We start from the raw sequence: 27,248 nt of genomic DNA on the forward strand, positions 1-27,248 counted from the left end.
AAAGCTCTATCTTGCCAAGGTCTGCGTGCTCTGGAAACAATCCAATGAGATTACTATACCATTTCTGGTGGGTTAAGCTACTAATGGATTTTAGTAACTCTCACCTTTGCTATCTGTGAAGTTCCGTATACTAAGAATGTCGTTAAGATCCTGATAGTGGTTCTGCTTAATGTATGTTGTTTTCTCAGGAGTGTCTTGAAGTTGCATTGTGACCTCTTCCAAGTCTTTGTCCAGCTGCAAAACAAAGAGAGTACAAATCCCTAAAAATTCAAGGGTCATTGCTTCAGGTATCTGCACTAACTGCATAGTTTTCTCTAATTAGACTAGAAGGCAGGTGGTAATGCAATTACTACACTGTGCCAAATACAGTCTTCTTATAGCACGATTACACTACCTCTAAAAATCATGCTGCAAGTAACAAACTGTTCAGCTGTGATAATGCACATGGGACATATGAGAAGAATAAGCTTTAGTACTTGACAGTGTATGCAATTCAGATGTACTGATGAATGAGAAAGATATAGGCATTAGAAAGCTCAGTCTGAAAAGCTCTCATCTGTTTATTATTTATGTGTAAAATTGTGGCACACATAGCTATAACCACTTCATCAATCAAATTATTGAACACACAGGAGACTGTAAGTGAGCTATGGCATATCCAGCCATGTGAGTGACTGCAGCTAACTCTACCAGGAATGCTTTGCTTTTAGTACTGAGCATAGCACAGGATGCTCTCCTCAGGGCCTAACTTGTATTCAATTGTTTACAGCCCTAGTAGAAAACAACAAGCTACAAGCTTTCCAATGATCTGGGATGCTCTTTATGAACAGTTGTTCAGGATTGTGGTGTCCAGAGTTTGTCTCACTCACTACCGCCTTAACTGAATTTCAGAAGTGCTGAATTTAGCCTTACGTTGTCTCCTTACAGAACTGGGACATAGCAACTCAAGCTGGATGAGCTGGAGATGTAGCTGCTAGCCATGGTAGGGCATGTTCCAAATCCTCTTGACAATGAAACTCTGATTTGGAGCCACTGGTTCTGGGCATTTAATTTAATCTATTTTAGCAAAGTCCAAATGAGATCAGCAGGATCCTGTGTGCACTTGTTCTGACCAGCTTTAACTGTGCTCATCATCATGAGCCTTGCAAGGCACAGGCTGAGATTTTCTGAGTTAGGAGGCTTAGAAAAAACTACAATAAGGCAAAGGAACAGAAATAGCCAGTAGGCAGCCAGGCCTTCATTAAAAATTTCAAGGCTTTCACATGAAAGGGACCTGGCAAAGCTGAACTAAATTTCTTTAACAAGGCAGAAATAACTTTTGCTTTTGGAGTCTTTGGTAGTTTGAGTAATCACCTTTTAGCTACCTAGGCAATTGTCATTACTTAAGATCTGGACAAAGAAGTAATGGTCACAATAAAATACCTTTTCTTCAAGGTATAGGGACACTTCACAGACTAGGCAAGAACAGGTTAATTTCTATAAGATATAGATCAGTTATGGTTATCTTGTCTCACAAACTGGACAGTCTTCAAGACTGATTTGTCATTGTTTCAGGACTCCTGAGCAAGGATGGACATAGTTATAAGTACATATTATAGCTGTAATGGAACTCATGCACTCCATGCACTCAGCCTTTCTTTCAGTAGGTACTGAAGAAACTTCACAGCCTTTGTGCCAAGAGGGTCAGCTTACATGATCATAAAGGTCTTTTCTACCTTAAGAAAATATTTAATTCTGTTTCATGGAAGATGTAAAAATCTGCCTAGCAAGGTTTTGAGTGAACTCTTAGAGAGGCTGAGAAATAACAGCAACAGCAGCCTCTGAATCCAACCGTAAACAGGAACAAAGACAGCCCCTAAGTACCCGTGGGGCTGCAGGTGTCTGTTACTTTTGCACATAAAGGTTATGCTTCTGGAGCTACTGCTCTGTGCTGCTCAACAGGACCATGGAACAGCAGGGTAATGGGACTGTTACAAATGAATAGGGGAAGTTTCATGTTATTTTGCTAAGGCACACTTTTCATTTTATCACACCTGCTAAGTACTCACTATACTAATTGGCTATTCATATAAATCATCTCTTTCCTATTATTCCAGTATTTTTCTATGGGGGAAGGTACCTTTTTTTTTTTTTTAAACTCTAAAAAGTAGTCAGCATTTAAGCAGATTTCAGAATTGCAACGAAAATAATGAAAATATCAATTGCCTAGGCAGCATATCCAATAAAGAATACCTCTGTAATTTTCATTCTCAAGCGGTGGTTCTCTGACTGCAGTCCTTCTAGTCGAGATGTGCTGGCCTGATTGACGCTGGTGACTGATGTTGATGTTTTTGAATCTTCTTTCTTTTGATTCTGAGTGAACTGAAATCGTCTGTTCTGTGTGGCTGCATCTGGATTCGTTCGCAGTGTGATGAGCTGAAAGGTTGAAAAGCCTTAAGAAATCCTGTTTTATTTTTGAAGCTATTTCTTTTGTATCTCAAAATACTGAAAGACAAACCAAGAATTCCTTTCTGACTTTCAAGCACAAAAGTCTGGAAAGTGAGCTCTGCTTGCCATGTGAAGTACTTGAGATGATTTCTGAATAACTTTATAGAATAGGTTTAATGAAAATGACTTGGAGAGGGAAAGCATTCAAAAAATTAGGAAAAGCTCATTCAAAATATATTTATCTGGATTTTAATAATATTAAAATATATTGTGATATTTCATCAAACATATTTTTCTCCTTGATTGATATCTTTATACTTTCAAAGGATATATTCCTCCTTCAAGAAAAAAACAACCCACCAAGCCCTTCTCTTTCCAAACACAGGTTTATCTAAAATTTCTCCTTTCCTACTGTTACAAGTAACACTCAAACAGAGAGGCATGAAGCAGGAGTATTAACAGAGAGAACTCATGGGAGATTACACTCCGGAGATAACAGAAACTTAATTAGTTTTTAGTGACCCAAAATAAACCAAATCTGTTCAAACAAATTAAATGAACCACTTAAAAAAAAGGTTAACCTTAAACATATTTAATTTAAGCAAATATAAGTAAGATTTAACACTCAGTGACAATGTGAAAATATCACCTCAACATGAGGAGAGAAAGCTACTAGCTGTTTGGCAAGGGGGAGAGAGCTTCTCAGATTACTCTAGAGAATACAAAATTTACATTACTTGCCAAGCAACATAGATATATATTTGTATACAGACGAAGCTGAAGGAGCTCCCAGCCCTGAGAGCATGGGCATGGCATCATAAATCCAAAGGTGTTGAGTTGTCTGAGCAGAGAAAAGGGGCAATCATTTTGTAAGCACAGCACAGCCCAGAATTTGTGGTAGAGATGCATTTTGGAATTGGTTCTTCTTATTCTTAACAGCATGAAGCTGTTCTGCAGCTGTGGTGACTTGAAGGACCTAACTTCTGCTCGAGAGAGATCTGACTGGTCAGACACTGAAACATGTGGTCCCTGGCATGTATTTACCTACCAAGTCTGCAGATTGGGATGATGCTTGCAGACAATGAATTTCCTTTTTCAGGTGGTAAACTAGATGGAGAAGGCTAAGGTACTCTGTGCTGCTTTTACCTTTGTCTTTACTGGTAAAACTTGCCTTCAGGAGTCCCAGGCCCCTAAAGCAACTGAACACAACAAGTTCAGGCAACCTGACGAGTTGTATCCCTGAGGACTAAGGGAATTGGTCAATGACATTGTGAGGCTACTCTCAGTTACTTTTGGAAGATGATGTTGATTGGGAGGAGTTCTTGAAGACTGGAAGGAAGGAAATGCCACAACTGTGTTCAGGAGATGTGAGTGGAGGATTTGGGGAAATGCCTCCTTTCCACCTTCACCTCAGTCCATGGAGGATGCTATAGCTAATCCTGCTGGGAACCATTTCCAAACATATTAAGAGGAAGAAGGTGATTAGAAGCAGCCATTTTTATCTATGAATGAGAAATCCTGCCTGACCAACCTGATTTCTTCCGGTTCTTCAGTGAGATGTCTGGCCTGGTGGATGAGGGGCAACAGTTATTTTTCTTGATTTAAGCAAAGATTTCAACACTGTCTCTCAAAACATACTTATAGTCAAAATGATAACATAGTGACTGGGTAAGTGATCACTAAAGTGGATTCAAAATTAACTGAACTGACAGGCTTCAAGGATTGTGGTAGCCAGTCGCTAGTGGTGTACCTCAGTGGTTCACACTAAGATCCATACTTTGTTAGTGACCTGGATAGTGGGACAGAGCAAGATTGCAGATGATCCTTAAAGAGGAGGAGGCATTGATGCACAGATAATTGTGCTGCTGTTAGTGAGATGTCAAGAGACTGGGGATCTGGGCCAATAAGAATCTCCTGAAGCTAGGCAAAGGGAAATACTAAGTCCTGCCTTTGGGGAGAAATAAATTCCTAGCACTCACACAATGTCAGGGATGTTTGGCTGGAAAACATCCCTGACATAAAGCAGTGCCACTGAAAGCTGTGGTGGACACCAAGTGATACATGAGCCACCAGTACCCTGGACCAATGGAGGTGGTCCTTCCTTTCTACTCAGCCCGGGAGAGTGCATATCTGGAGTGTTGTGTCCAGGTTTGGGCTCTGTAGAACAGGAGAGACATAGGAGAACTGAAGAAAGACCAGAGAAGGGCCATAAAGATGCTGAAAAGGATAGAAACCTTTATGATACAAGCAAAGGCTGATGATTGTTTAGCCTTGAGATAGAAGAGATTGGGGGGACAACATTATTCATGTGTATAAATATATGATGGAAGAGAACTAGGAGGATGGAGCCAGGCTTTTCTCAGTGGTGTGCAACTAAAGGAAGAGAGGTACAAGCTGAAAAAACAGAAATTTCACTTAAATATCAGAAAAAACTTTTTCTATTGTGAATGCAGTCAAATGTTGGTAGTGATGCTCAGAGGGGCTGGGGAGTATTCACTTCTGAGGATAATCCAGACCTAACTGCTCAGGGCCCTAGGTATCCTGCTGTAGCTAAGCCTTCCTAGAAGCCCTGCCTCTTCACTCCCCCATTTCTTTGTTTCTAATTAGGCTGGTTTGTAGTTACTGGTGTGTCTAACTCCCAGAATAAAAGCTGCATAAAAATGAAGTTAAAGGTGAGGAATGGTCATTACAAGGCTTCTTAAATTAGCAGGCAGAAGTGTTACAAGATAAAAGTTCTCCAATTTGATCTGGTCTAAGTTGAAACTGAATATAAGATAGAATTATAGCCATCCATCAATTGAATCATCTTAACCCGTGAGTTTATAGCTGAAGACTGGATGTTTTCCAACAGGGACACATGCTGTAATGAATTCATTCACATGGTGAGGATTAGATAGAAAAGTCCATGGGCAATGTTGTTGGCTCATACTGTACAAAGAATGAGGTTAGATGAGCTTTTTCTTTTTCTTTCTTTTTCTTTTTTTTTTTTTTTCTGGCCACAAAATCAGTGGAACTTAATATCTTACTGTCTTATATCTCTGCAGTTTCAATTTCAACAAAGGGTCGGCACTGAGTATCTACAAAGAGTCAATTGCAAATAGACAAAAAAATACTACCAACACAGAAAATGAGTTTTGATACTTAGAACTGATTTTGCCTTACTGCTCTACAGGAAACTGGATCAGAATTATGCATTAAGGCCATTGCAGCCAACAATGGTATGTACTCGTGGGTGACTATGAGTGAGCACAGTGTTGTGTCTTAAAAGGGATGGAGTAGAAAAAATTAAAGGAGATGTAAGTTTAATAAACATGGATAAACACTGGGCAATTACTTCATGAAGAGAGAATATACATTAGGATTGCTTCTTTTAAAGAAGTGATGAGTATGCTGAAAAATACTATAGACATATTGGCCCTTAAAAAGATAATTAGACATAGCAGTTAACTTCGAACAGGAAAAATATACATAATGTGTGTTTCAATTCTGCAGATCACTTCTACAAGATATCCTTGAACTCAGAAATCTATCTTGCTCTGCTATGGGATTTTCCTCATATTTTTTCTGAGGCACTTGGTGCTGAACGAAATAGCAGTGGACGAAGTGGACATTTAACTGGAGAGGTATAGTAATTGCCATGTTATAAGTAAATAAGATTAGTAGACCTGACAAGAAGGAAGGGGAAAATGTCATGTTTCATTCCCTAGTCTGTCTACATCGTTGAATAGTTGCCTATTGAGATTCATAAAAGGGCTGTGGGGCAAAATTGAATTTCAGCACTGTTGACCCAGGAGACTGCTGAAGATTAGTTAAAAGGAATGTTCTTTACTCAGTGTAGCAGAGTAATAGCACTCACCTGGCTCAAAACCACATTACTGCTTGCATCTGTCTGGTCACAGTTTAATAAATGAAAAAGTGCAGTCTTCTAAGCCTTCATTAACATCTCCTGTGCTTGCTGAGCCACGGCCTTTAGTATTTCAGTAGCAATCTTCCTGTGTCGCCAAAGTTGTACTAATTGATGACACACTTGTTAAGGGGAGAGATTTTGTGCCTGTCTCACACTAACATCTTGCCTAGATGTACAAACTGGGTGGATGTAATCTTCTGCAGTGTCCAGACGGGCTATTGTGAAACCTGTGCTGGAGCAGGTTGCAGGAGAGAGTGCTTGCCAGTCATCCTGCTGTGACTGTGGCACAGCACGGTGAGAAGAGATGTAGGACAAAATATACAGGTGCAAGAAGAAGAACTCTCCAGCTGTGAAAGCACTCACATGGGCATTGGAAATGCTGCGTTCCAGCTCCTACTTCAACTCTTTATTTTGTACCTTATCCAATGATGAATTCTATTGCAAAGTAGCTAAGCATTTGGAAATCTGACAATACCTGGAATGAGATTAAGTGCTTCACACTAGAGAGCTATGTTTCATGTTTGTATTTTGAGCAAAAAAGAGCTGAGAGGGAAAATGAGGGCAGGGTAACTGGGATTTAAAAGACGAGCAGATGAAGGGGTTAAAAAAGAAAACAGAAAAGTAATTTCTGAGCCTGTGACAGCAGAAGAGAAGGATGGGCAAAGGAGCACGAAAGCAAAGGGGCAAGGAGCATGGACAGTATTAATAATTCCCTTTGAAGAGAGTTCTGACATTCTGTGGAGGTATTTTTGGCATTGGAGTTTTCATATGCATTTTCATACAGCTTACACACTTAGATCTTGCAGTATTTCAAAGTACACTCTACTGCTGTGTTTGTGAATGTTCCCTTAATTTAGAATGAAGCTGTGACTCTTCCCTAAGATCCAGAATAAAAATAGGACTATACATGTCTGTACAGCTTTTTAATATTTTAGAAGTGAATTGCAGAACTTGTAAAAGCATTCTGATTATTTGGTCCTGGTGAACAAATTAATGTGCTTTTTTTCAGATCAGAAGTCAGCTTCTATTGCTAGTCTGTGCCTCCAATTTCCTTCACAGGGTACACTTAGAGATAAATTTATTAGCTTGTTTCTTTTATACATTTAGTTCTTGGTCCCCCTGGTAGACAGAATGCCACATAGCACCAGAATCTACTGCCTACAATTTGCTCAATATATTGCTTGAACATGATCCAGTAAAGAACCACAAACTTTTAATCAATACTAATTTGAAAAACCTAAAAACAGATTCAGGAGGTGAAAGGACCTGCATTTTGACTCTTGCCTTGCAAATGTTTCAGACATCAACTGCATATGTATTTGATTTGGGCTGATAAGTTATGTTTATGCAAGTCACTTAAAATGAATACAGTTGCACATTTTACTTCAAAATATCAAATACATTCCCTAGAACCTGAGGCTTTGCTAAAGTAAGCTTGTATGGAAACCAGTTTTCCCTTCATTCAAGATCTGTCATACTCATGTCTAAAGCTTAACTCTGCAAGGGAAATGATCATGTTCCATCCCTTTGTGGGTAAGTGTCTCCCCAGTTCTTCCAACAATGCACAATGAACACATCCTCGGAGCCAAAAGAGGAAAAAGAAATGAAAACATATGCCTCCCAATCTGTGCCTCAGACCATAATATACCCATTAATAAATATAACTTGTGTCAGCAGTTATAGCATACATACAGTTTTCCTCTGAAGTACCAATAAAGCCTATTGTACCATCATACTTGAATACCTTAGAGGTTTCAATACAGTTAACCTTATATCATGCAGTGAGCTAAAAAGGTTTTACTGTTTTGTAGGTATAGAAACAGAGATCTTGATTATCTTGCTTAGAATATGTAAGAATCATAGAATATCCTGACTTGGAAAGGACCCACAAGGATCATTGAAGTCCAACTCCTGGCCTTGCATGGGACAGCTTCAAGAATCACACCATGTGCCTGAGAGCATTGTCCAAATGCTTCTTGAATTCTGTCAGGCTTGGTGCTGTGATCACTTTGCTGGGGAGCCTGTTCCAGTACCTGACCACCCTCTGGGTGAAGAACCTTTTCTTAATATCCAACCTAAACCTCCCCTGAGACAGTTTCATGCCATTCCTTTGGGTCCTGTTGTTGGTCACCAGAGAGAAGACAGATGAGATGTGGCAGAGTAGACAACAGGACCCATCTCTCCTGAATCTTCACTTATAACTCTTTCCAAAAAGTTCCTAACAGTTGGAAATAGAAACTATTCTGTTGAAAATATAGAAAACATCCTTTGTTTTCCCAGTCACAGTTTCAGTAAAAATATAGGCATTAGAAACTCATATATTCGCACTCCTGTAACTTTGGATATTCCACTTTCTCCAGAATCTCATGAAGCTTTGTTTTTCCCTCAGGGTCTGGGCACAAGAGTTTATAGATGGGCTTGATTAAGAATTCACACACATCCCATGCCCTTGAAAAGGAAATAAACATTTACATATTAAATTGTAACTGCAAAACAGAAGGAGAAAAATCCAGATCCATGAAAAAGAAATTCACCTACCTTAGGTACAAACACAAGGCAGAGAGTAATGGTGCTGCAGAATATTATGACTAGAGCAACGATGCAGAACTGCACATTGGGTTGGTCCCGAGTAAGGAATGAAACAGCAGCACCAATAATGCACATTATCCCCACATTGTACACACTCATTCCAATGTACTTGCTGTCATTCAAAGCATGAATGCTTACATTTCGTTTCTCCCAGGCTAGGAAACACCCAAATAACTGTAATGGTAAAAGAAGGAGAAAAGATGATAATTATAAGAGGAATTGGCTGTCATCCAGAAAAAGCATTAATTTAAAACTGGTATGTTTTATAACTTGACAAATATAGGTGATATTACAACACAGAGATATACACCTACCTTTTACTCAGTGTCTAATTACCTATGTGATTTGTTTTGCTCACTAGGACAGATTCCTGCTCTCACAAGAGAAATGTGAAACTTTGAATTACTCCTGATGGGAACAAATTTCTCTAAATGGTATGTCTATCTTTATTTAATACTTTTAGTAATTTTTAAACACAGTCCTTCTTGTTTCTTTTCTAGGATTCCAGTAAAGATATAATGTGCATTGTTCTTTTAGCTATTTTTAGCAGCTGTTCTCAATATACTCTTATCAATCCAGTCATTCATTATGTGATTATCACCTACATTAATAAGCAGCAGTGCCAAGATGTGTCCCATGAGAGATAAATATACAATGTAGAAAGTGTCACCCGAGTTGTTCAGACTGCAATTATAATGTCTTTTATTATAGTGGGAGTTGGTAATGGCCTTTCAATTGCAGTTGTCTAATGATTTCTGGCATAAAACATTCTTGTGGCAATTTTTTGTTTGCTTTTTTCCTTTGGTGTATTTTTAAGTTTTAGCCCCTTTGTTTTTTGCAATATGCTTTTGCAATTCATTAGAGGAAAGTCTTTAGTGAAAGGAAGCTGTCTTCGTCCCTTGAAATTTAACTAGATTTTTTTCTACAACATGAACTGCTGCAAACAATTATTTTCTTTCTCTTGCATTCCTCAGAGAAGTTCTGGCAACACAGTAAAACCCTAAATGAACTCAAAACGTCATAAATAGGTAACCCAGCCTACAGTCTAGGCAAAGACCTGTAGGAGTGTATAGTGCCTTGGGAAGAATGACAGACAGCAGATGGTATTGGAGGGAAGGGAAGGACATAGAGGGGAACCATCACTAAGACCCAAGGAATGTTTTCTGTGTTTTCTAGCTTTTTCTGATCACAATACAGGGACAGACAAAATGGAGAAAGAACAAAGATGCACTCCCATTGACCTTGGTACCCTTCCTCCCAGACCAACACAGTTGTCCACTGCCATGTCATGGGGATAATATTCTCTTTTATGCATCTGCAATCCATGTGGTAATCCAGGAAATTGAAGGTTAGTGATGATGCCATTTAGGGATTAATTGCAGTGGCCTAGTAAAAATTTGCCTTCTGGTTTTTTTCTGTGGCAAATAACCTGGACAAGAAGAACAGTGTTTGGTTGCCAGACAAATCCAATAGAGTAGGGAACTGGCAGATTGACATTTGCTCTACAAACTTGGGTTTCAACTGTAGTAACAACTGGGCATTAGTAACTGCAAATTTCCTTGATTATTTGCTTAGTTTTCACCTCAACCAACAACGGCAACAAAGCCAACCACTCATGACTAAACTGTTTTGTATTCCCAGGGACACTAACAGGGTGTGGTCACCTACCTACTCACCCAGGCATTTCCAACCAGGACTTACTGCCCATCTGCCAGCCCTGCTCTCCCAGTGCTGAGCTTGTCTGCTAGCTTATTTAATTCTCTTGCCTACACCACATATGCTACCCTGCCACGTGTTTATGAGCAAACCTGTCTGGAACGCTTTGCTGGATTAGGCTTCTATTCTCAGCCCATGGAGTATGGCAGGCTGCAGGTGCTGCCCAGCCCAGGCAAGCCTCTTGCTCACCCCCTTTCCAATGCTGCCATCACTGCTGCAATCCATATCAAGACACATTGGCAGGGTTGGCCCTTCCCAGTTACAGCAGCAGTAGTTGCCCTTGCAATCCTTACCCAAGTCTTTCTCAGCGACATTCTCACCCTATCCCCTTCACACACTCCTGCAGGAGATGGTCCTATCCAGAGCACTCCCTTACCTCATTGTCACAGTCCTGCCTTTTATATTTTATCCATCTCTTCTAGTAGGACTAGAGCACACACTTCACTCTGGCCCCTTGTCTCTTCTCCTGTCCTTCCCAGCAGCCTAAGAAGTGAAGGAAGAACAGTAGTGGCTGCTGCAGGCAGATATGTAAGGGGGCTGCTCTTGAGGGGTCAAGGTGTCTGTAGACAGCTACCTGTGTTAGCAAAGGGTTTCAGCCATTCAGATAGGGCAGGTGAGGTGAGTGAGCCATTTATTGAGCTGAGTAGCTTTGTGCCAGAGCAGCAGCTCATTCCCTAATACATTTTCAGAGCCCCTCTGGTAAACCAGGTAATACCTCCAATAAGGAAGGACAGGAAGCACTCCTCTGCTGCTGGTTCTGGCACAGTGCACAGGCAGAGCAGGGAATGTACAGACTCCTTTACAGGCTCTGCAGGAGCAAATCACTCACTATATTCACCTGGCTGCATTGGGGACATACAGTGATGGCACCTTTTTCCAGGACACAAACCTATTCCTCCCAGACACCCACCGCCTCAGTGGTTGCCTGCTCTGCACTTCCTGCACTCTTGGTGCTGCCCAGATCAGCTGTACTGCAAATTTACATTTCACCAGGCCCTGAACTGACAAACAGGCTGGTCTTGAGGGGTAGAAGGAAGTCTTGTCTGTATTTCCACATCACATTTTTAAAGGGATGAGACCCTGATTAACTACGGAGAAGATTTCTATCTTCCCCTACTGCAGTTAATTATTAATGAGATTTTTAGGGTCATAGGTCATCCCTCTCTCTCCTCCACTTCTCCCAGTATGAACAGATTCCCTTCCAAAAGCATTATTCCGGGAATACAGCCAACATACTTACATGAGGCCAGCACTTATTACAAATAATGGGGATGAATTTATAGCTGAGGCAGTTATAAAGCGATCTAAAATACCAATTATAATGGAAAAAAGATCATTTGAAGAGTGTTGTGAGGGTTACGGTTTAGCCAATTCTCATTTATAATTGAGAACAGCATGGAAAATGGTTAAGTATCTTCCAGATGAAAGGAAGATATTTATTTATATGATTACTAAAGAAAGGGAGTGGTTCTTGCAGCAAGTGGGTTTCCTCAGAATGATGCACTATAATTTGAGAGCATTGGTTTTAATTTTTATTAGCATTTTGGGTAAAATGCTTGTTTCAGGAAGAGACATCTTTTCTAGAAGTCACAGCTCATCTTTGAGACTCGAACATGGATAAAAGCTGTGAGTTTTCTGCAGCTCATCTTTAAGACTTGAATATGGATAAAAGCTGTGAGTTTTCTGCAGCCCTGCTGCCAAGGCAGTGGTGATCACAGAGGTGCTCCTTGTTTACTTGCTACAGATGCCTGCGGTGCTCCATGGCATTGGGAAGATTTCTATTCTGAGATAAAGCCTTCCCAAGGGAACATGACACTTTGCTTTCTCTTCATCTGCCCTTCTTATTTTCCAAGACTTGAATATGGATAAAAGCTGTGAGTTTTCTGCAGCCCTGCTGCCAAGGCAGTGGTGATCACAGAGGTGCTCCTTGTTTACTTGCTACAGATGCCTGCGGTGCTCCATGGCATTGGGAAGATTTCTATTCTGAGATAAAGCCTTCCCAAGGGAACATGACACTTTGCTTTCTCTTCATCTGCCCTTCTTATTTTCCCCCTTTCTGAGGCTCAGACAATCTGCACAAATGAAAGATTCACTTTTATGACAGTAAATCCCTAAAATGACTTGGTTGAGGAATGGGATACCTTGTTAGTGAAAGGTCTAGATTTCTGTGATTCCTTGACAAGTTTTGAATATGAAACTTAGGAGCTACAGGTAAAAACACAGACTCATAGTACCTAGTTCAGCTTCTCTTTACTCCTGGTACCTAATCTTTAAACATTAATCTTCCCCAGATAAGTAAATCACATTTCAAATTATGCTTGGGGGACTTAAGTCTTGAGACTGCTGTGCAATTTAAGGACTATTTGATATTTAAGGGCTGCCTGCTGGGATTTGCCATGCAGCTGTATCTCCTCCTATTGCTCCTAGAGGGCTCAGGCTGATAAAGGCTTCTCAGACTGTGTCTACTGGCTTGGGCCCCATTTGAAGTACAGCAGCAGCCATCTTTACAGACAGTGATGCTGGTGATGACCATTGCATAGCTTCATGTTTGGAGAACACAGCACAATTCCAAATTTTGCCTGAGGTGTGCTCCCTAGCCCCAGAGTAGAGGCTGGATTCAGAAGAAGCTCTCAAGCTTCTTTTAGAGCTGTCAGATTTTATGTAATGAAAGAGTGACTGTCTTAATTACTTGGGCACTTGCGTGGGATGTTAGTTCTGATCTCTGCTGAGAATTTTGATTAAACAGTCTTTAGAGAAGGTGTGCATGAATACACATTGGGGTGGAGGCAGGCAGCTCTTAGCAGTGCTAATGTGCTGGATTTGGAGAGGTGTAGGACACAACTGCAACCACTGTTTTATACCAGGTCACTTAGGCAACTCCTTGCTGGCAATTACAATTCCCATCCTGAGGCTTCTGATGGACCCCATGCATCACAGGGGAAGTCTGAATTACTCAGGGCTATGCATTCTCCTATGGAAAGCAGTTGTCTAAAATTTAAGGAGCACAATGGTCTATTGTCAAGTCTAATGGCCTAATTTAAGTCCCTTTTGGGATCTCAATCAATGACACATTGAGAATACAACTAGCAAGGCTTCCTACCTTGTTAGTCATGAACTTAAAGCCTTTTTCTGTTTTGGTCTACTAAATACATATCTTGTTAATGCATAAAGTGTTATAAAATGTTGTTTTGGATTTTCTCTAAAAGGTATGGGTTGCTGTAGAGGCAAAATTAGTTTGTTTCATCTTTTGTTTGAGGGTAGGCAGATTCCATTTGACACTACACTGATAAAGGATTAGCTTTGCAGCACTTGATATGTTAGGTTTAGGTTGTGTTGTCAGTACACTTAAAAATGTTGTGAGACAACCATTGTATAAATTCGGGGAAAACAGTATCTGAAGACAAAAGCATTATACCACTGTGACTAAGGATAGAATAATGGTCACTAAGATAAATCTGTATTAAAATCTTAGGGGGATAGCAGGACTATGGAGAATACAATATTTATGTTTACAGAGTTTAACAGGCAAACTTTAATTTTAAAAATCTTGTACAGATCAAATTGTGATAGCTGGGAATATAAAAGTGTTTGTAGCTGAAGTGTTGGAAAACACTTAACACTGCTTTTTAGAACTCTACCAGTGAGTTAATTTTAAATCTTGTTCAAAGAATTACTGCTAAACACAATAACAATTGCTTACTGATCCACAACATACATTGATATAACCAAGTGTCTCATTTACTATTGAACTGCATAGACTGTCAGATGATAGGTAGGAAATTATTTATCCTCCCCCATTCCCTTTTGCCCTATATTGTCCTTAAACTGTTTTTGATATGTTTTATTTCAAAGTCATGTCTGCTTATACCTTGAGCATGGGTTATGAGCAGTATTAAGAAAGAAAGATAAAGAAAGAAAATGGTACTGTGGATATCAGACAAAAACAGAGAAATACCAGAGGAAAAGTCTCCAGTCTGGTCAGAAGTCATGCATGCTGATAACTAGTGGATATGGTTTTGGGATGATTATATATTGGACCAGGCTGCAGCTTTGCAGTTAATTGTTGTATTGTAATAGCACTTATCGTGGTCATCTTATTGTGTTTGCACTTAAAAATTGTTTTGGTTGCTGAGGAATGTAAGACAAATAAGCTATAAAATTGGCAAAGGCCTAGCAGAATGTAACTAAAGTTAAAAAGAGGAAATTCATAATAATAATTATGAGTAAAAGATCTAAAATACAGATAGTAAAACATATAGTAGTAATGGAATGGCTAGCAGCATTAATAGAATTTGTAAGGATTTCTAAAAATGTATGTGGAGAAAAAAGAATCATATTAATGATTCATTCCTTGGAAGATCACAAATTCAACAGTAATGATGCATGATAAGAGATGCTTAACAAGTGTTTTTGTCCCATATTTACATAGAGATGGATGTCTTGCCAAAACAGTGAAATGCAGCTTATTCCAGCAGTAAGACACCTCTTGAAACCCCTGTCAAGAAAAGCTGTTGCAATCAGAGAGATTCGGTAACTTACATGCAGGAGGTTTAAGAATTGATTTAGAAGTTGTCTGGACTGCTGGGCTTAATTGTTGATATTTATTGGAATTCTGGCAAAGCTTCACTTAAGATACAAAGAGGCCATATGGGAAAAGAGAAAGTGGAACATCTTCAGTAATTACAGAGCTATTACTGTAATTTTTATCCTAAGCAAATTAATGAAATGGTTGACACATGAACTCAGGCAATAAGCGAAAAAAAAAGAGATAGCAATATAATTCAATGTGCTATTATTATTTTTTTTTAGTGAGATCGCAGGACTGAATAAAGGTAATCACATTCACGCAACTTAGATTTCTCAGCAACATTTGTCTTAATACTGCACGGCACTATTATTTAAAAATAGAATGTTACAAAATTGATACAACAAATTTAAACTTATTGAAATCTACATGATAGATCTCAACATATAACTATTAATGAGAACCTACTGAAAAAAAAGGATAGGTTCCTAAAAATTTATAACCTAAGCTGTCCCATATATGTACATTGACTTGAAGGAGACTATAACACCATGACTGAAAATTATGCAGAGGAAGCAGAGGTGGAGAATGGTGGACAACTCATAGAGGTCGTTTTCATAAAGCAGCAAGATTTTTAGAAAAGTCACAGAAATTTGGCCAAATGCAGGGATGTTTGTCTAGAAATAAAGGCACCAGTCATTTTAGAGAAAGAGGGATAACATATATGCAAGATCCACCAAGGTTCAATGTTTGGAAGTAAGACAAATTCAACCTAGTGATTAGAGAGCCTCAGGTAGCAGAGGATTCTTTCAGACTTGGAACTGTAACTGAACATTATCCCAAGAATATATTTCAGTTGAATTAATACTTTATTTGGCTTCATAAATCAATTACAGAGTTGTGTTGCGCAGTATATCAACTACAGCAGCCACTAGAATGTTGGAATATGAATCATTAGAAGAAATTAAAATTCTTATTCTTGGTGACCTTTATCAACTCCCATGATCCATATACACTATTTTTTCTTATCTCCACCATGAAATACTGATACTTTCATCCTTAGCAAGGTTAGCTAAGGACAACACATTAAAAACAGTGTATGAGAAACGGTCAGTGTTATTAGTTATGGATTATAACCCCCTCAATTAACATTTACAGTGCAAAAGTAGGATTTGATACATTGAGTAACAGTCAAGCTGAAAATATACCTTTGCCTCAAAAGCCTGTTTCTCAGTAGCTGAGTAACAGGTACCTGTAATAATATGTCAGGGACACAATGAAACTTCCAACATATATACACCTTGAGTCTAATGTTAATTAAAAGCATTATCAGGAAGAGGGAAATCAACAGTAGACAAGGCTAGTGTGTGTGATTAATAAGCAAAGCACTCGAGGAGTCCAATCTGATATTTTTCTGGCTGAGATCAGAAAAATAAATCACATTGCAGAGAAGAAAGTTACTGTACTCACTAATAATGTACTGCTGGCAAGTTAAAGATGGTGAGTTTTCTCCTTTTGAATATATGTAATAAAGGTACTTTTCAACTATGTCTACATCACCAGAAATCAAAAGCTTGACACATTGCAACTGATGGTCAACACATACACACAGATAGACTTTGAACTTGTATGTAGCCTTTTAGGAGCTGAACCTGAGATGGAAAAAACATTGAATCCCATATGTTTTGGGGAACTTGAGAAGATTAATACTTGGTCATTAAGAAGACTAATACAATGGTAAAGGGAAGATTTAGTATGGTTGTCTTCCTGTTATTCTCTAGTCACCAGTCCTGAGGAATCTGAATCCTCACATCCCTTCAACGGTAACAGAAGAATTATGAATCTGACTTTTAAAGCTTGTGTACTTTAGTACAGAAGGAACCTGTACATCCTGGTGAGTAATGCCTTCCCTTATTTTGCCTTACTTTGCCTTCCCTGTCCTTTCCTGACCTTCTGTGCTCTGCCGTACCCCGAGTGATTTATTCACTGCACCAGTGCATTTAAGTCATCTCATACTTCAAACCCAAAAAGAAAAGTGCTCTTTTAGGTTAACCCCATTTTTATATTCTCATTTTGAGACAAGAGGTCACTGTAAATAATTTTGGCCTGAGTAAACCATGAAGCCATTTCACCTTAAATATTGCATTGTACTGTAATTAGCAATACTAGATCTTTAGCAAATAACATGTTAAATTAGATGTATTTTATTATTACAAACCATGGAATTTTGTATTAGATAAACCTTTATGAAATGACACGAGTGGTTCTGTTTTTTTTCTGAAGCCAAAGTATGTGTGGCATACAGAAACATCTTTGGTGATGTTATCTTTTGGTGATAAAACACATCAATTCTGTTGTGCTCATATCACTTGCCACAGCAATTATTTAAATGATTCAGATGAGTATCTTCCTTTTCATACGTAGCTATTTGTGTGATAAGAGGGCACTGGAGTAATAAAAAGTGTCTATTTTTCAATGATGGTTATGAAACACTGTGTGTCCAAAATAAGTATAGTGAGTAATGGTATTTGCAAAATAAGTTTGCAAATGACACTGGCAAACTTAGAGTCACATATCTTATAGCAAATACTCCAACATACATGGACAACATACAACAAACCAATCTAGGGCAAAGGACTAGTGACAACCAATTACTGTCTAACCCACTGCCCTGGGTTGGAAGCTGATGAGACCACACTGGATCCATGGGTGGTGACTATCTACCTCTCTTTCTCATCTACTTTTCTCTTTTTCTCGCTAGTTTTCTCTTTTTTGCTCTTCTTTTCTCTTTTGCAATATATTAAACTCCAAACCCACTGTATCCTGTTAATGACTCGCTAAGTGCCATGATCAGTGCCCTGCTAAGGGCTTTGTTCTCACAAGGTATGCTGAGTTTGCACTGTTTGAATGCTGTGAAGTTTACTGATTTTCCTTTTGCCAAGTGTCTTGTTATTGAAGAATGGCTAGCAGAACAGGGGCACAGCCCCCAAGGAGCAGTGTGCGAGCAAGACTCGAGCAATGGTCTATAGGAACCTTAAGCATATAACTATGAGGTAGGCCTTAGGAACTTAGCACTAAGTTAATAATAAGTAAGTTTAGGTAATGTTAAGTTAATAGGTAAGTTTAGGTAATGTTAAGTTAATAGGTAAGTTTAGGTAATGTTAAGTTAATAGGTAAGTTTAGGTAATGTTAAGTTAATAGGTAAGTTTAGGTAATGTTAAGTTAATAGGTAAGTTTAGGTAATGTTAAGTTAATAGGTAAGTTTAGGTAATGTTAAGTTAATAGGTAAGTTTAGGTAATGTTAAGTTAATAGGTAAGTTTAGGTAATGTTAAGTTAATAGGTAAGTTTAGGTAATGTTAAGTTAATAGGTAAGTTTAGGTAATGTTAAGTTAATAGGTAAGTTTAGGTAATGTTAAGTTAATAGGTAAGTTTAGGTAATGTTAAGTTAATAGGTAAGTTTAGGTAATGTTAAGTTAATAGGTAAGTTTAGGTAATGTTAAGTTAATAGGTAAGTTTAGGTAATGTTAAGTTAATAGGTAAGTTTAGGTAATGTTAAGTTAATAGGTAAGTTTAGGTAATGTTAAGTTAATAGGTAAGTTTAGGTAATGTTAAGTTAATAGGTAAGTTTAGGTAATGTTAAGTTAATAGGTAAGTTTAGGTAATGTTAAGTTAATAGGTAAGTTTAGGTAATGTTAAGTTAATAGGTAAGTTTAGGTAATGTTAAGTTAATAGGTAAGTTTAGGTAATGTTAAGTTAATAGGTAAGTTTAGGTAATGTTAAGTTAATAGGTAAGTTTAGGTAATGTTAAGTTAATAGGTAAGTTTAGGTAATGTTAAGTTAATAGTAAGTTTAGGTAATGTTAGTTCCACATGGGTGACCAAAATTTTATAGGTAAAAATTATTTCTTCTTGAACCTCCTGAAAATTGAGTTATTTCTCCCACGCACTGCCCACAGTAATTCAAATTTACCTTCCCCTCAACCTGCCGAGCGGACCGGGGCGTTACGCACAACTCAACCTTGAAGCTTCAAAGAAAATTGCCTAACAATGCATATTTAAAATATATTCTGTATTTTCACTCTTTAATTTTTTAATTGAAAATATAGATGAATTTATTTTTGCCAAAAAAAAGAACAAAAAAGAATACTACCATTTGTTTGACCCCTTCAGTGTTTTTAAAGAGATTTAAATTTGATTTATTCATTTAGACCCCTCTAAGTGAACCAAACATATTTACTTGCTTACTTTTCAAATATATTCACATTAAAAAAATGTTTTAAACATTTGTGTAAGAAACATTGGCAAATTTTACCCTTGAAGAACACAAAATGAACTGTTTAAAATTGGAGAGTAGCAGAAGTATGGAAAACTTTGTTCCTTTTAGGAGATTATCTAAGACAAATCTTATCAAATTAAATATATAAAGTGAAAAATACTCTCCCAAGTGAAGGGCAGGTATGTCAAACCAGGAATAAAGTAATATACCAGAAAAGGCATGAAAAGGTAAAAACTTCACCCCTGAAGATAAATAAATGACCCAACAGATAAACTACCACCACACAGAATGCCAATATTGCACTAAAGTGGAATCCCTTGTCAGCAACTGAGTACCTAAAGCTGTGCTTGCCAGTCTAATTTTGGATGATTTGGCTTAAAAAAGACACAAAATCAGAAATTGACACAATTCAGATTAGAAAGAATCAAACAAAGAAATATAAGTAGGAATTTCAGAAGCTCCCAGCCTCACACAAGGACTTGTAGATGAGCCCTGAAGATGGGCACAGCAGCTTTGACAGCCTGAAGGAGCTCTCACTCTCTTTTATTTCCAGCAATCTGTTTGAGCTGGACTAGTTCATTGGTGTGCAAAGAAGTTCCACATATAACGTACTGGTACAATTTTGGGTGGTGTGCTGTGTTTATGCATAAAGAATGATGTTTCATGCCAATGGACAGACATATTTCACTGTCAAACTGTAGCCCCAGTGCTGGCCCATGCCATGACTCCTAACCTCTGGGATCCTTGCCTTCAAGACACAAATCCCTTGACACCATGCTACATACCAAAGTTACTGGTTTTCTGGAGCCACTCCCAGCTGCCCAGTAAGACATGCTGAGGTGTGGAATCTCTCCAAACTCCTGATCCCTTTGAGGGAATCAAGTATGTCCTAGCTCTTGATTTCACGGCCTGCTTGGACATTCTTTGAAAAAAGGGCATCCCCCCCGAAGTTGCCTTTTTTTTAATTTTTTTTTTTTTAAAAAAAAGAAGGTGAGGAGGCTTCCTTTTGGCCAGTAGCTCCAGGATCAGAGCTCTCACCTAGAAGCTGGACACACTTGGTGCTGGTGCCTTCTCTGCCTGAAGGCTCATTTCAGCAGCCCAGTCTGACCACAAAGCGACTGCTTAGAATTTAAAGAAACAAAACCTCTCATCCCTCTCTGTTGAATCTTGTATTGTGTATTTAAAGATCTTTCAGAGTGAAAAAAGCAGCATGAAAAGTGGCAGGACTTGGGAGAGCAGTCATTCACAGTGGAGAGGGAATAGGAGGACTCCAGGCACCAGCAGGTCCCTCTCCCTGGCTTACCCCGGGGCAGCAGCACCAACCATGCTGAGTGGCAGCAGCTGACCCAGTCTTTCACGGGTGTTCTAATGAACTGACATGCTACAAATGCACAGAACAGATTGAACCCTTCGGGCAGCGTAGACCAATGTTTATCTAGGCTTAGGATCCAGATGGGGCTCAACTCAAGATAGGTGTTCTGCTGGTCAGCACTGTTGAAATCAGATGTTTTCAAACCTTCAGGATTAGGAGCTTTTAATCACTAATAGTCCCCTTTACAGTTTCTTTTGGGGTTTTGCTTTTGTTTTTGTTTGTTTGTTCATTTTTTTAACTATCCAGAGTCAGGGTTTCTGGCTCCTGAGGTCTGTTCTAGTAACTAAATCTTTTTTATGGCGATGGGTCTCAGTGACAAAAGGGCCATTTTGATTCAGGCTCCAAATTAATCTTGTGTCTCATGTGACTGTGTCTGAGGACATTTGCAACTCCAAGGCAAACATCTAGAACAACCTAGTCTCACCTCTTTGGAGACACTAAAGTAATTCAGATGATTTGGCTTCTTTATTTACAAAGTTGTCTTAATTATAGACCCATCCTTTTACTATTGAATGGGTGGGTATATCTATAGTATTCATCTTAAGTGCTATTAATCTCTCATTTATTTTACTTATGCCATATATCCACATATTACTGCCTATTTAACTTTAGAACAGACCTGATTATAAAAGATGTAGTTAAAGCAGTTTTAACTCACTCCTTGCCACCAGGAAAGTAAATATAATTCACTTATGCCTACCAGTAAACAGCAGCTTGAAGTCAGTGTAGTGCAGAACAAGCTATGCTTACCATCAGCAGCCCTTTATAAGCGTAGACAATCCCAAGCCAAATTGTCATGTGGGTGTTTTCACAGTGCTCCAAGATTGGTCGGATGGAAATATCTCTACCCGCAGGGTCCGGCTGCAAAAATAAAAGGTAAAATATTTGGATTCAGATTTCCTTTGCATTTACACCTCAGCAGCAATCTGTTTGATTGAGGATGAGTGGACAACTTTAGAGTAACTTGTGATAAGTGTAGACCCATGAACCTGCAAAGAACTACAGTGAAAAGCAAGGACCTGAAGAAACAGCTGCACAATACCTACCACCAGGTGAGGTTACATTGACTGCAAACCAGAAAGACAATGTCTGATGTCACTCTGTATTTAACAGTGTCAGTCACATTTATCAGCTTTAGGACATCTAATTTTTCTACATGGCAAACAGCTTGAAAGCACAGGCATGAAAATGAATGTATTTAAATTCATCTCTCCTTTCACCTGTGGTTCTTGTGTCACTGGCAAATGGCTGATAAACAATGTATGAAACATTGGTGTTTTTCAGGTGTTTTGTCACTGATAACCATGAGCTAAATCAAAGACCATTTACTTTGGAAACTGCAGCAGTAGCTTAGAAGAGAGTATAAATAAAAAAAAAATATATTTGAAAATGTCCTTTAGAGCCTGTGATTGCCTATGCAAAATGCAATACTGCTGGAAGCTTTGTAGCTGTCCATTTATTTTGAAAAGGGAATTGTATAATATTGTAGAATCAAGAGAACTTGGAGACTATCAGGACTGTTTGTATGAAGGAGAAATTATAATTAAGACTCAGAGAAACCTGCAGGAACCATCCATTGCCCCTCTCACTTTATTTTTTTAAACAAGAGAAAGAACAGTTGACACACAGAGCAAAGGGGCCCTGACTACCATGCTGTATACAATTAGAATATATATTAGGGTCTGGTCAAACTGCTTGTTGATGATGTACATTGTATAAGAACACAAGGTGCTTCTCATATGTGATTTTAAGAGATCCTGTTTTAGTTACATACCACAGAACACTCCTGTTGGCTGTTGTGAGGTGTGTGTACCTACAGACTGTTGTGCTTTACTGAAAATGCTGAAATACTGAAAGTTATTTTTCCTTCCTACTTGGAAATACTGGATCTGAATTTCAGCCAAACTAAGATCAAGTTAGACATAATTTTCTGTACCTGGTTATCCCAGTGGGCTTTTAAGTTTTCCTTTTTGATGAATAATGTGTAAAAGTGCAGAAGTATAATGATTATTATACATGGAAAATTAATGTTTTCACCAACTGAAGCACAGAATTATACATGGAAGGACTTTGGAGAGATCTTAAGAATTTCCTAAAGTTCATTCTTGTTGCTTTTGATGGTGTATGAATTCTGCTGTGGATTTCAGTGGTCGCAGCATTAATCTGCAGCTCACTTTCTTCCATTGGTCTTTTTGTACGTGAGGCATTGCCCCTGACATGATACACTGTAAAATAGTAGTGTAACAAATAAGGGTGTAGACCAAGGGGTGGAGAAAACCCAAGCAACCTTGTGCTATGCACTGCACAAAGGATTCACAATTTTCTTTGCAAATCCTTCAGGAGGCAAGACATTAACATTTAAAACCTTTTCCTATCCTGGACTTCTGTAGAAACCCTGAACAGAATAAAGCTCTTTGATAAAAAGGGTGTCCTAAAATAAAATAAGATAAAAACCAAGGCAGCAATATTAACTCTCCCAGAGAGCTTATGACTCCATCCTAATGGTTGTTGATGGCAGGCAAACAACCATTAGCTGAAGAACTGAAGTGACTGCAAACATTAAGTGTCATCACAACATATAAGATGCTACAAATGTTTGTCTGGGGATCAGTTGCACTACCTCATTCTCCCTCATCAATGACAAAAGCCCAATGTTAAAATTTAGGTGCCCTGAAAGTACCCTTTCACGTCAAAGTTACAACCTGTTATGTTCAACATAATTTTTTCCTATTACGAAGTAAAGTTCAGAGGACACATCATTCACATAGAACTCTGAATGTGTAACTGATGTGTGAACAGGACTGTACTACAGAGACATTTTTCTGAAATTCTAAATGCCACCGAAGCCTGCTATAAAGATTATTTTTTCCCATCTTTGAGTTACAGTATGCCAACAGCTCCATCCCTCCTGGTCTGGAACTACAGGTGTTATGTAAAATTTAAGGTTGCGGTCATCAGACTGTTTTGGTTTTTTTTCTTTCCTTTACACTGGTGAATCAGCACAAGATTGTCTCTTCATTTCCCCAGTTCCACATCCTTCCTGCCATGTATTACTTCTATTTCAGTTTTGTAGTTTTCTGAAACAAGAAAGTGTATAAATAATGTAGACTTCCACCTGCTCTGATTGCGCATGTCATGTGGTTCATTTCTCTTGTTCCTGGACTGAAACCTCCAATTACACTTGGACTGAAGGATTCCAACACTTTTAAGCAACTATAAGTAATTGGAACAATTCCTTGTTTCAAAGAATGTTACGGAAATTAAAACTCCTATTTGGTCCATGGCAGATTATATTTTCAATTTCCCTATGTGCCTATTCTCTAATGTGAATTTGCTTCAAAATTGGAAGGCATATGTCCATTCATTACTCAAAAACTCTCTTTTAAGACCCAGGCACGAAAATGATGAAATGAAAAACATCACTTGTTTTCAAATACTATTAGAGAGAAACCATCATTTCCTTAGTAGGAAGACTGACAGATTTAATGAGACGATAATAGTTTAAAATTTATGTAAATTAAATAAAACAGCATATTCAGAGTTTCTTTGTGAGATAGGAAAATCTTGTTTGGTGCTCTAGGGGGAGCAGGAAAAGAAAGAATACCAATTTCAGCATCAGCAAAAGTGTACATGGTACAACACTTCTTTCAAAAGTTTCCAGATCTGCAAGGTGGTAGTATTTTAAACCAAAATTTTTTGAGGTCCTGTGCACATGGAGCTAAGCATTGGCAGGTAGCAATAATTCTACAGTGAACTGATTTTGCTGATTACTTATCTCTACTGCAGAATGACATTCCTGTTCTACTGCTTTTAATTTGTCATTCTGTTTCTTCACTGATTTTGCATGAATTAGCTAATCATAGCAAAAAGCTGGGTTAAAAAAACATATGATATTTTCTGATGTCAAAAGAATTTTAAAAAACTCTACAATTACAGCTGAATAGGGCACTTGACTGACCTCTCTAATCATCCACCATTTGTGCACTTTGTTACTGCTTTAGAGAGGATGACAACATAAATGCTACCAGTGATTATATATGTACTGGAAATTTGCCCTTTCCTTTTATAGAAAACAATCTCGATGCCCTTCAGATGTCATTCTCAAAAGCCTGAAGACCTCCTATCTTGTGATTAGGTTGAAGCTTTCCTACCTCTTCTGAAACCTAATAAGGTTTCTGACATTGACATCAATTTCTGGAGTGCTTTCAGCAGTTGAACATAAATAGTTTAATCTGTTCACTCCATACAAGAGTTGTGTATCATCACCAGTAAAATGCTTGTTTTACATGAGATCTGCTAGGTCTAGAAAGCAACCCAAACCAGTAAACAGATTACCCACAGAATGTTTATATCCCCTCTGAGTGCATGTTTAAACTGTTATTAGTCAATTCTGTAGTTCTGTTGCCTTTTCATTTTCTTTGCTCTTCAGTCTGATGAGGGGCTGGCAGATCCTTGTCATAATAGGTGAGTGATGACTTAGGTGGGTACTGCCAGAGTGAGGAGTGAAGCTGAAAACCACCTGGAACCATCAGGGAAATTTGCAGGAGGGACCCTGCAGTGACAGAGACTGACGAGTGCCTCCTGCCTTTCTACATCTCATCCAAACATCTGAGCAGCAGTGAGACTCTTGTTTCCTCTGCATATATGGATTGCAATACAAAAGTACAGGCTTGGTCTCAGCTGCTTACCAGAATATCCTGTGTTAGGGAAGCAGAAAGGCAGTGCTTCAAGTGCACGTATCATTTTAATCGAAGAGTTGTCTCAGTTTCCTTTAAGGACAAGGATTCCTTTAAGGATCTGGTTCCACTTGAATAAATGAATGTATGCAATGCAATTCCTTGTCTCAGGCTCAGGCGTGGGAAGACCAGGCAAATATTCTGAGGCACCTGTGCCTGCTGGGCATGATGTTATTTGATCCATATAGAGACAGTTCTTACCCTCTTCTTTTTTTTTTTTTCTTCATTTAAATCTGTGACTAAAATTTCTTAGTGGCTATAATACTAGTCAAAGTCCCTCTGGAAAAGGGAGATATTTGTATGATGTCTAATGTATCTTTGACTTATTTTGTGTCTTTACTACCATTCCTTTTCTATAGTGCCACAAAAGTCTTAAAAAGAGGATGAATCTACGTTTCATGAGACATTTCATCCAGCAAATGTCTGTGAAGAACAGACTGGGCTAGCACATAGTATCAAAAAATCCTTGACTTTCCTAAGGTACTACTTCTACATCACCTCTTCAGGTCCCTTGGCCAGTCTGGCAGATGATTCTGTTTACAGAGTTGTGGTGTTGCTGCGTGACAGAGCTCACAGGCAGTCAAGCTCTGCAAGTCACTAAAGAACTGTGCAGCAGATCTCCAGTGTGACACTGTGCCATTTGTGAAGCTGCAGTTTCATCAGTGAGAAAATCAGAATGTTAGGCCTCAGTCTTTTCCAAAGACAGATATGGAACATAAGGTAAATAGTTGCAGCTTCTGTTTACTGGGTTTAAAATAAACTGTGTGGTTCCCATCGTATAGGAAAATACAGGATCATACTCTTCTGTCACACTGTTAAAATGGTCCTCATATATCATCCCACTCTTTGTTTTATCTTCTCTTTAAATGGCTTCAATCGAACTGCCAGAATGAATGTATACTATAGCTAGTTTACAGCATGAATTAGATATCTCTGGCATTTTTAATTTGGCACATTTTACAGTCATATGTACAGTCAGATGTGATTCCTTATCTAAAAAGTCAGACCTTGCTAAATTAGATCATCCTTACTTAAATTCAATTTCCTTTTTTTTTAAGGATAATTATACTTGGTTTATACTATAAATTCTGTAAAGGTGTTCAAACAGCTTGCAATATAATCAAAAGGATTCAAACAGCTTGCGTATGCAGTGTGAAATTGAGCATCAGGCTCTCAATTACTGATGAAAAGAGAAAGAGAAGGATCAGACGCTGCCTACTTTTTGGTTACTTAATAATTTGAAACTATTTTTAGAGCAAAACAACTGTGATATGAAAAAAAAGGTTTTCCAGGAAATTCATCCTTTTTGTTTCATATTTTTTTTACTTGGTGCAGTCATACCTTCCATTAAGGCAAAACAGAAAGTGCAATACTAATCTGAGTTAGCTCACTTGGAATGTCTTTCAATTAAAAATTTGGTAGGGAACCTACAACAAAGTTGTTTGACTTTGTTCATATCCGAGCTTGGGTTCAGATACGTTACGAATCACATTGTATGTTACCTAGTAGCTCAGCCAAGTACAAAAGTATTACTGAACTCTTACAGTCCAGTAACTGACTTAATTTCTCTTCAAGATTAGTTGAGAAGTTTGGACACTTCTGTAACATTAAAATGATCAAGAGCTTAGGTATGAAGTGTTTCAAGATACAAGATTTCTCATGCTGAGAGAAAGCAGAGAGTTGTGGTTAGTGGCTCATTG

General features: G+C 38.4%; 1 protein-coding gene across 1 annotated transcript in view; it reads right to left on the reverse strand.

Moving 5' to 3' along the window:
- LOC103799323 (gamma-aminobutyric acid type B receptor subunit 2-like) overlaps window positions 1–21,667 on the reverse strand; it is a 36,619-nt gene extending 14,952 nt beyond the window's left edge. The window contains exons 1-4 of the mRNA XM_009071632.1: window positions 21,563–21,667; window positions 8,873–9,097; window positions 2,233–2,415; window positions 105–234 (exon numbers count right to left, since the gene is read on the reverse strand). Of these exons, the coding sequence (XP_009069880.1) occupies window positions 105–234; window positions 2,233–2,415; window positions 8,873–9,097; window positions 21,563–21,610 (586 nt within the window). The 5' untranslated portion in view covers window positions 21,611–21,667. The remainder of the gene's footprint in view (window positions 1–104; window positions 235–2,232; window positions 2,416–8,872; window positions 9,098–21,562) is intronic.
- Window positions 21,668–27,248: the final 5,581 nt, after the last annotated feature.

Source organism: Acanthisitta chloris, unplaced genomic scaffold, assembly GCF_000695815.1.
Source record: "Acanthisitta chloris isolate BGI_N310 unplaced genomic scaffold, ASM69581v1 scaffold2033, whole genome shotgun sequence".
NCBI lineage: Eukaryota > Metazoa > Chordata > Aves > Passeriformes > Acanthisittidae > Acanthisitta > Acanthisitta chloris.